This window comes from Sus scrofa, unplaced genomic scaffold (assembly GCF_000003025.6).
Source record: "Sus scrofa isolate TJ Tabasco breed Duroc unplaced genomic scaffold, Sscrofa11.1 Contig584, whole genome shotgun sequence".
Classification (NCBI taxonomy): Eukaryota; Metazoa; Chordata; class Mammalia; order Artiodactyla; family Suidae; genus Sus; species Sus scrofa.
This window is the reverse complement of record NW_018085255.1, coordinates 58,215-69,331: the sequence shown is the minus strand read 5'-3', so window position 1 is coordinate 69,331 and position 11,117 is coordinate 58,215. Positions and strand designations below refer to the sequence as shown.

Genomic DNA, 11,117 nt, shown 5'->3' with positions numbered 1-11,117 from the left:
TAAAGAACGAATCCCAGAGTTTCACCTACCAACTATTCCGCAGCACACATTCACAACATCACCAAGAAAATGCAGGTGGACCTGGACCCAGCCATTATTTTTTTACAATGATTTTTATTTTTTCCATTATGGCTGATTAACAGTGTTCTGCAATTTTCTACCATACAGTAAGATGACCCAGTTTCACATACATGTATACATTCTTTTTTGTCACATTATCATGCTCCATCATAAGTGACTAAATATAGTTCCTAGTGCTATAAAACAGGATCTCATTGCTTATCCATTCCAAAGGCAATAGTTTGCATCAATTAAACCCAAATTCCCAATCCATCCCACTCCCTCCCCCTCCCCCTCTCCCTCGGCTACCACAAGCCTGGTGTCCATGTCCATGATTTTCTTTTTTGTGGAAAGGTTCATTTTTGCTGTATATTAGATTATAGATATAAGTGATATCATTAGTATTTGTCTTTCTCTTTCTGACTTACTTCACTTAGTATGAGAGTCTCTAGTGCCATCTATGTTGATGCAAATGGCATTATTTTTTCCTTTTTATGGCTGAGCAGTATCCCATTATGTATCTATACCACATCTTAATCCAATCATCTGTCAATGGACATTTACATTGTTTCCATGTTGTGACTATTGTAGACTATAGTGCTGCAATGAACATGTGGTGCATGTGTCTTCTTTAAGGAAAGTTTTGTCTGGATATATGCCCAAGAGTGGGATTGTTGGACCCAGCCATTATTAAGGTGTATCATGCCCTTTTGCCCATTTCTTTCTAATGAAACACTGTCTGTGGTGTATAATTTTAGAGATTTTTATTTACAAGGGAATTCCTGAATGTGCTTACAACTGTGTTCTGTGTTAAGTTTGAGTTATGATTTGCAAAGGGTTGCTGCTTCTCAGGGTTGATATCTCATATAGAGGGCAATAATTTTTATTTTTAACACTTTCATTTTCTTGTTTTGAAGACCATTGCTACTGTGCATGTGATTATTTTAATCTGTGCTCCTCTTTGCCCAATTCGCAAAAGAAAACCAGGTAATATCATGGATGGAAAGAATCAAACAGCTCTGTCTGAATTCATCATTTTGGGATTCTCCAATCTAAACCAACTGCAGTTTTTACTCTTCACCATCTTCTTCCTGACCTATATCTGTACTTTAGGAGGAAATACATTCATTATCTTGGTGACTGTGGTTGATCCACGTCTACATACACCCATGTACCATTTCCTAGGGAACCTGGCCTTTCTTGACATCTGCTATACCACCACCAACGTCCCCCAGATGATGGCGCATCTTCTGTCAGAGAAGAAGAGCATTTCTTATGGGGGATGCATGGCTCAACTTTTTGCATTTATTTTCTTTGTGGGATCAGAGTGTCTCCTCCTGGCAGCAATGGCATATGATCGCTATATTGCAATCTGTAAGCCCTTAAGGTATTCAGTTATTATGAACAAGGTTCTGTATAGCCAGTTAGCAGCCTCCTGCTGGTCTGGTGGTTTCCTCAATTCAGCGGTGCACACAGTACTGACATTCCGACTGCCCTTCTGTGGCAACAATCAGATTAATTATTTCTTCTGTGATATACCTCCTTTGTTGGTCTTGTCTTGCGGGGACACTTCTGTCAATGAATTGGCACTACTATCCATTGGGGTGGTCATTGGTTGGACTCCTTTCCTGTGTATTGTCCTTTCCTACCTCTATATTATCTCCACCATCTTGAGGATCCGATCCTCCAAGGGGAGACAAAAGGCCTTTTCCACCTGTGCCTCCCACCTGACCATTGTCCTTTTCTATTACGGCAGCGCCATCTTCACATACGTACGGCCCATCTCATCTTACTCACTGGAGAAAGACAGACTCATCTCAGTATTGTATAGTGTTGTCACTCCCATGCTAAACCCTATAATTTACACACTGAGGAATAAAGACATCAAGGAAGCTATGAAAGCTGTGGGGAGAAAGTGGCAGCTGCCACTTCTTTCTTTCGATGTGTAACCTTCACTTATCTGCTGTCAATTATTTTAACCATATATCAACTGTGGCTTTTTCACCAGCTAGCTGTTTTTAGTGACACTCAGTTGTGTGTGTGTGTGTGTGTGTCTTTTTTTGTGTTTTTTTTTTTAGGGCTGCATCTGAGGCATATGGAGGTTCCCAGTCTAGGGATCAAATTGGAGCTGCAGCTGCTGACCTACACCACAGCCACAGCAACGCCAGATCCAAGCTGTGTTGTGACCTACACTACAGCTCATGCCACTGCCAGATCCTTAACCCATTGAGTGAGGCCAGTGATCGAACCTGAGTCCTCATGGATACTAGTTGGGTTCATTAACCACTGAGCCATGAGGTGAACTTCCCAGTGACACTCAGTTTTTAAGTCAATTGCAATGTATGGACAGATAATGAAGAGTTGGCACACTCAACCCTAAGTGTACATATTCTGGAGCTTTTGTTAGTCCTGTGCAAAGCTGTTAATGTTACTCTTTTTAAATATGTCCTCTAGTTGATACTGTCCATTTCTGAATTCTTCATCCCAAAGATGGTGCCCCTTTTCCATGCAAAATTGGTTATAAAGTTTAAGTAATCTTCTCTATTCCCATTTGTTCATCACTTGATCAGATAATTTTAGTCTTCCTGTGTCAGCATTTGTTCCTCATCAAATATTGCAAAAATGGGAAACAGCCAACATTTAATCTTTGATCATATGCTCTTCAATCTCAATGTGGTCTGCCTCTTTCATCTGCCTTCCTTTCTTCTTTTCGTTCTTTCTGTTTCTTTCCTCTCTCTCTTCCCATTCCTTTCCTTACTTCCCTTCTTCTTTCCTTCCTTCCTTTCATTTCTTCTTATTATTTACCTCAATAAGCCTTTTTTAATCTTAAAACAATTATTATTTAAACATTTTGGGGTCCCTTTCGTGGCTCAGCAGTAACGAACTTGACCAGGATCCATGAGGACGAAGTTTTGATCCCCGGCCTCGCTCCATGGATTAAGGATCTGGCATTGCTGTGAGCTGTGGTGTAGGTCAAGGACGTGGCTCTGACCTTGCATTGCTGTGGTTGTGGTATAGGCTGGCAGCTACAGCTCCAATTTGACCCCTAGCCTGGGAACTTCCCTATGTCGTGGGTGCAGCTCCTAAAAAGTAAAAAAAATTAAATTAAAAAAATAAATAAATGAAAATGTTATTGTGGTAAAAACACAACGTGAGATTTACCTTCTGGATAAAGAAGATGCAGTACATATACACAATGGAATATTACTCAGCCATTAAAAGGAACGAAATACCGGTATTTTTAGCAACATGGATGGAGCTAGAAATTATCATGCTAAGTGAAGTTAGTCAGACAATGAGACACCAACATCAAATGCTATCACTGACATGTGGAATCTGAAAAAAGGACACAATGAACTCCTTTGCAGAGCAGATACCGACTCACAGACTTTGAAAAACTTAATGGTTTCCAAAGGAGACAGCTCAGGGGGTAGGGGGAATGCACTGGGGTTGTGGGATGGAAATCCTATAAAATTGGATTGTGATGATCATTGTACAACTATAAATGTAATAGATTCATTGAGTAATAAAAATAAAATTAAATTAAAAAAGAGATTTACCTTCTTAACAAATTTTTAAGCACACAATAGTGTGGGGAGTTATTGTTCAAAGTATATGCAGTTTCAGTGATGCAAGGTAATATGTAGATCTGCTGTACAACATTGTGACTATAATTAACAATACTGTTATACTGATTAATTATAATCCTATGCCACGGCTCCTCATTTTGTAAATGTACAGCCTTTACTTCTATCCTTAATTCAGTCAAGTCTCATAAGCCCAAGTTTATTGTTTTAATTCAAACTCAATGCTCTTGTCAAAATCATTTTTCATTCTTTAAAAAAAAAAATCAATGCCACTACAAATCCCACATCTAGTTTCTATCTCATTATTTTTCTTCCCTTCCTGATGCTCTTCTGGTAATTAGTTCAGAGCTCTGAACAAAAACAGCATTTCAGTAAAGCTGTGGCTGATGATTTTCAATGTACTAAAGAAAATAAGTAAAGTAATATTAAAAAGAAGAAAAATTAAATGCACATAATAAAACCTATGGAAGTAAATCCCAAAACAAATTTCCTGGCATAACACTGGAGAGGTTCACAAGCCATCTGAGATGTTTCTTCTCGCAACAAAATAGGAAGGAGAGTAAGAACTGTGGAGAGTGAGAATGAAGAGAAAAGAGAGCCAATAATCAATGATATTATATACCTGAGCAAATGGGAGTGGCTATGACACGGTGCAAGGGCTTACCTCTGTGATAGGAAGGAAAGAGGAGAGGATAAGTACATCCGTGTATTTGGAGGCCAAAAAGTGTTGGAGTTCCTGATCGATGGTTTGTTTCACTTTGTAATGTAAGAAAAAATTATCTACTTAAAATCTTTTTAAAACCTGTAATGTCACCATTAATTTTTAATTGGGATTTAGTATTTATGCCATAAAATATATAAAACACAATTGTACATTTAGAGAAGATTTGACTGATGCTATCGAATCACTCCAGAAAATTTCCTCCATGCCCTGTCCCAGTCAACTCTCCCACCCACTCCAGAACTCACTCTTCAGATTTATATTGTCCTGTCTTAATTTGGTCTGTTCTAGAGTTTGATATAAATGAAATCATATGGTATGTGCTATTTTGTGCCTAGTTTATTTTGATTAACATAATACTTCTAAGATTCTTCCATGATTTTGAGCATATCAGTAGTTTGTTCTATTTTATTGCCAAGTGGTATTTACTGTGATTTATCTTTCAACAGTCAATAGATATTTGGGCTGTTTATAGAATTGGCTATACAGATAAAATCTTTATGAAAATTAATGTAGAAATCCCTTGACAGATATGTGTCCATTTGTCTTGAATAAATTAGGTAGAGGTGAAATGGCTGAGTCATAAATAATATATTTAACTTTGCTAGAAAATGGCAATAAATATTCCAATGTAGTTGTTTCAATTTATTCTCTCACCAGCAGTATATGAGTTCTAGTCGCTCCATGTCTTTGCCAATGCACTTGATCTTGTCAGTTATTTTTAAGCCACAAACATTAATTGGCTCATGTAACAGAAGTCCAGAGGAGAAGGGCTTCAAGTACAGTTTCATCAGGGCTGTGGCCTGATTTGTTTGTGATTCTCTCACATCTGTTCCCATCCATGGAGCTTCATTTTCAGGCTCCCTTCCAGCAGCATTCAGGGTTACAGGCTCCTTCTATTTCCATGGATAATGTTGGAGCCCTCCCCCTCTCCATTCTCACAAGCATTGTAAAAAAGGTCTTGGGCTTTGTCTGACTTGATCTTATTGAGCCAGGTCTGGCTCTTGGAGTGTCTGGTTCTAAATGGCTGTTTAGGGAAACCAAGAAGATGGAGCTGATGAGCATATCTAAGTGACATTTGGGCCTCAGGGCTCAGTGGAGTCTGGAGGAATTTCTGCCTAGTCATTGAAGGAGGTAATTGAAATGAGGTGACCACTAGATGACTCTCAGGCTGGACCAGGGCAGTCAGAGGCTCCTTACCCCACTCCTTGGAACATCCATTCTGCCCACGGTTCTCACAGTGGGAGCCATATTTGAAGGCTGCAGCTCTGAGAGAGCAATGTATTGCTGAGAAATTGGGATGGCACACATGATCGAACCCAACTAAGGCCTCTGTATAAATTTAATTTTTTTTATTTTTAATTTTTTAATTATAGTTGATTTACAATGTTCTATCAATTTCTACTATATAGCAAAGTGACCCAGTAATCATTTAAGATTCTGGTGGGCAGGGACAGGGATCTTCTCATTTTCTGGGCTCCCAAGAGAAATTTTCTAAGTTCTTTGCTTACCTTTTTTTTTGGTCTTTTTAGGGCCTCACCCTCAGCGTATGGAAGTTCTCAGGCTAGGGGTCGAATTGGAGCTGCAGCTGCTGACCTATGCCACAGCCATAGCAACGCAGGATCCCAGCCCCGTCTGTGACCTACACCACAGCTCATGGCAACCCTGGATCCTTACCTACTGAGCAATGCCAAGGATTGAACCCGTGTCCTCATGGATACTAATCGGGTTTATTACCTCTGAGCCCCCATGGGAACTCCATCCTTGCTTACTTCTTTACTACTGCCTACCATCTGGAATCGTCTGCCTCTTTCTTCCATCTCTCCCTGCCCTCCGCTTTAGATTTCACCCAAGGAAGTCCCAAGTTTGCAAACCACCACAGTGCTCTCTGCTCTCTGCTCTGCACAAGTGTCTGATTTTATAAAATAATACAGTTATCTTGGCAGCAGAACACTGGAGCTGGAACTCCCACACCTGAGCTCTTCAGAGTTCAATATCATATATGGGTCTGTTTGAAGACCCATGAGAGGCCCAGCACTGACATTTTGGAGGTTATACTGTACGTCATGGCAAATGCATTGAAACGTGGCTACATCCCACCATTCACTATAAGCAAAAGCTGGGAATATTACCTATAAGAAAGCAGCAGTTGGAAGTTCCTTGTGGCACAAGGTTAAGGATCAGGTGTTGCTGCAGCTATAGCGCAGGCTGCCACTGCAGGATAGGTTCGACCCAGCAGGCACCCAAAGTGCTCTTCTATGCCTCAGTTAACTTTGTAGCTGCTTTATCTGTGTCTTTTCTTCCAGCGTGAATAATGGCAAGGCTGCTGTTCTGCTTTATCAGTTCAAACTCATTTTCACTATTTCTCTCAAAAGTTTTTACTTTTTTGGTTCTGTGATCTATTCATCTACCAATACCACACTGTCAGGTTTATTATAGATCTAGGGTAAGACTTGAAGTAAAGTTATTTAAATACTCAGATGGGTCCTTTTCCAAAAAATGTTCAATTATTCTATCTTTGCATTTACAAATAAATTTTAGAATCAACCTCAGTTTCCACTGGAAAGACTGTTGGGTTTTCATACAGATGGCGCTGAAAGTATAGATCAATATGGGGATAATTTGCATAGATCAATGTTTCCCAATCTTTTAAAATTATCATCCCTCTAAGGAGCTTTTTGACACTTTTTAAAAAAATCATCCTATCCCTACAAAATTTTAATACCCCAGACATCCAATATATACACTTTGGACTATGGCCTTTGGAGGAATGTGAATCATTGTAATATCTAAGTTTTTTGTACCCTGAAACCAATTTGCACCCTCTTTGGAGCAATATCATCCTGTTGAGGTTTACTTGGTGTAGATTTATATGTTCTATCTCTCCCTTTATCTGTTTTTAAAAATTTCTCTCAGCAATGTTTTGTAGTTTTCAGAGTAAAGCTCCTTCACAGTTTTTGGTGAAAGTTATTCCAAAATATTTTATGGCTTGTTTTTATGCTCTTGCACACGGTATGGTACTCTTTTAAAATTTGATTTCCCAAGTGTTTTTTGCTACTGTGTAGAAATACAGGAGTTCCCGTCATGGCCTAGTGGTTAACGAACCTGACTAGTATCCATGAAGATATGGGTTCAATCGCTGGCCTTGCTGGGTGGGTTAAGGATCTGGCGTTGCTGTGAGCTGTGGTGTAGGTCTCAGATGAGGCTCAGATCTGGCATTATTGTGGCTGTGTAGTAAGCCGGCAGCTGCAGCTCCAATTTGACCCCTACCTGGGAACCTCTGTATGCCCGGGTGCAGCCCTAAAAAGGCAAAAGAGAAGAAGAAGGAAGGAAGGAAGGAAGGAAGGAAGGAAAGAAAGAAAAAGAAAGGAAGAAAGAAAGACAAACGATTTTGTGTGATAATCTTATATACTGCAAAATCTTGTTAATGTTTCTTACTAGTGCCTTTCAAGCAGGTTTTTTTTTTGTTTTTGTTTTAGATTCTAAAGATGTTTTTTATAGAAACATTATATTTGTCAGAATAAAGAGAGTTTTACCCTTGCCTTTCCAGTCTTTTTGTCTCTCTTTTTTACTTGCTTTTTTGCACTAAGACCTTCAGTAAAATGTTGAATGTGAATGATAAAAGCTGAATATTCTTTCTTAATATTTCCAGTTTGTATCTTCCCTCTGATTTTCTTTGTCAGTATTGCTAAAAGCTTATTATTTTTTTCAAATAATTAATTTTTATCTATATTGGTTTTTTATTTTCAGTTTCCTTGATTACTGTCCTTTATTCTCATTTAACTACATAATTTGGGTTCCTTTCCTATTCTTTTTCTATCTATCTTATTAAGGTTGAAATTGAATTTATCAGTATGAGAACTTTCTTATATTCTAATTGGAACATTGAGTCACTACTTTAGCTACATTTCATGTGTCTTAATATGTTATATTTTGATTCCATTTAAATATGTATTAATTTCCTTTGAGACTTTGTCTTTGATCAGTGCAGTTCTATAAACTTAGGAGGAGAAAGATAATCTACTATCATTACATAGATATTATTATTTGTTACTCTATCTTCATTCCTGATTTTACAGTTTCCCCTGTTACTATTTCCCTTCTTTCTGAAGAATTTCATTTAGCAATTTAAAAAAAAATTGAGGTAACATTGAATTACAACATTATAGAAATTTCATGTATGTGACATGATATTTCAACTGCTGTGTACACTGCAGCGTTCTCACCACCAGTCCACCCCCACACTGTTGACCCCTTTAGCCATGTTGACCTTCTTCCACCTCCCTTTCCCTTTGGTCATTGTGACTCTGTTCTCTCTATTTATGTGTTTGGTTTTATTTGGTTTGGTTATTTACTATGCATTTATGTATGTGTCTGTTGGTATTTACATATTTATTTTTATATTCTGCATATGAATTGTTTAGCAAAATTCTTCTGGTTGCCACTTCTCTTAGTTTTTCCTCACCTGAGAATATTTATTTATTTATTTATTTATTTTTAATTTATTTTTTATTGTTATTTCCCCAACACACTTTTTTTTTCCCACTGTACAGCTTGGGGACCCAGTTACCCATACATGTATACATAATTTTTTCTCCCATTGTCGTGCTGCATTGTAAGTATCTAGACATAGTTCTCAGTGCTGCGCAGCAGGATCTCATTGTAAATCCATGCCAAGAGCAATTGTTTGCATCCCTTGACCCCAAGCTCCCAATCCCTTCCACTCCCTCCCACTTCCCTCGGCAACCACAAGTCTATTCTCCAAGTCCGTGATTTTCTTTTCTGTGGAAAGGTTCATTTGTGCTGTATGTTAGATACCAGATATGAGTGATATCATATGAATATTTATTTATTGCCTCTTAGGGACGCACCTGAGGCATATGGAGGTTCCCAAGCTAGGGGTCCAATCAGAGTTACAGCTGCCGGCCTACTCCACAACCACAGCAATGGGGGATCCAAGCCTCATCTGCAACCTACAGCACAACTCACAGCAATACCGGATCCCCAACCCACTGAGCAAGACCTGGGATCGAACCTACAACCTCATGGATACTGGTCAGATTCATTTCCACTGTACCACAAAGGGAACTCCGAGAATATTTTTATCTTACATCATTCCTGAAGGATATTTTCACTGGACATTGATTTTTTTCAGCACTATGCAGATGCTGTTTCACTTTCTTCTGGCCTCCATAATTCTAATGAGTAACCAGCCAGCTATTCAAATCACTGGTCTATTGTTAATATATTGTTTTTGTTTGGCCAGTTTTCAAAATTTTCTCTTTAGTTTTCATTATTTTACTTATCTGGTTGTAGATATTTGGGGGGGTTGTTAATCTTTGGGGTTCTCTCTCAGCTCCTTGAACCTGTAGACATAATTTTTACCAGACTTGGGAAGTTTCTCATCATTATTTCTTCCATTTTTTAATATTACACATTTTCTTTTTTCCTATGGAGACTCTCCTGACAGAAATCTTAGGCTTTTGTTATTATCTTATAGAGTCCCAAGCTTCTGTTTTTTTGTTTTTTTTTCCCAATAATTTTTTTCTCTGTTTCTTAGATTGGAAATATTTTGCTAACCTACATTCAAATTTATGCTCTTTGCTTTGCTGTCTCCATTCTGCTACTGAGTCCATCTAATAGTTTTTCTTGGGGGGGTGGTGAGCTCACTGCATGTGGAAGTTCCTGGGCTAGGGATGGAACCTGCACCACAGCAGTGACCCAAGCCGCTGCAGTGATAACACTGGATCCTTAACCTGCCATGCCACAAGAGAACTCCCATCCATATTTTGATGATTGTATTTCAGCTCTAAAATTCTCATTTGCTTTTTGGGTTGTTTTTGTTTTCGTTGTTTTTGCTTTTTAGGACCACACTCATGGCATATGAAAGTTCTCATGCTAGCGGTCAAACTGGAGCTGTAGCTGCTGGTTTACACTACAGCCACAGCGTCATGGGATCTGAGCTGCACCTGTGACCTACACCACAGCTCGTGGCAACACCAGATCCCCAACCCACTGAGCAAGGCCAGGGATCGAACCTGCATCCTCACGGATACTATTTGGATTCGTTTCTGCTGTGCCACAACAGGAACTTCTGCTTTTTCTTTGTAATTCTATTTCTTTGCTAAGACTTTCTACATTTTATGAGTATTTTGAATTGCTTGTTCAAGTTTGTTTTTATAAATGCTTTAAATTCTTTTGCCAGATAATCCAACATCGTGTTTTCTCAGTGTTGGCTTGTTTATTTTTCTTATAAGTTTGAAATTTTGTTATTTTTGCACACTCAGTATTTTTGGATTGCATCATAATTGTTTTTAATGTTACAGTATGAGACTCTGGGTCTTGTTTAGATCCTATGGAGTCATTGCCTTTGTTTTGGTCAGCAATTAACTTGAGTTTGAGCATCAGGTTCCAACCTACCTCTTGTGGATTGCAGCTGCAATGTCAGTTCAAGTTTCAAAGCTTTTTGCAGTTCTTGAGATCTGTCTCACTGATTATCCTGTTCAGTAGTCAGTTTGGAACCTGGAAGTTCAGTTTTTGAAGTTTTGCTATGCTGCTTAATATTGAATTCACACATATGAAACTTGCTCTCTCACTCTTATCTCCCTAGTAGTACCTGGTTTTATGGTCCTCTATCTAGAACCTAGAGCTCTGTCGCAAGACATGTTTCTACAATATTTTCTTAGCCTCTTTGCTGAAAACTCCATCTTGTCTTGCTTTACTTTACCCCATCTTCCTGCTTTAAAAAT

At 38.6% G+C, this 11,117-nt stretch overlaps 1 protein-coding gene across 1 annotated transcript; it reads left to right on the top strand.

Moving 5' to 3' along the window:
- The first annotated feature begins 1,028 nt into the window (after positions 1–1,028).
- Positions 1,029–2,145, top strand: LOC110258934 (olfactory receptor 5V1-like). Its single transcript, XM_021082219.1, has one exon. The coding sequence runs from the start codon at positions 1,056–1,058 to the stop codon at positions 2,007–2,009; it is 954 nt and encodes a 317-aa protein (XP_020937878.1). The 5' UTR covers positions 1,029–1,055; the 3' UTR covers positions 2,010–2,145.
- Positions 2,146–11,117: the final 8,972 nt, after the last annotated feature.

Coding starts and splice junctions, on each gene's coding strand:
- LOC110258934 (XM_021082219.1), top strand. CDS start 1,056: ATGGATGGAAAGAATCAAACAGCTCTGTCTGAATTCATCATTTTGGGA.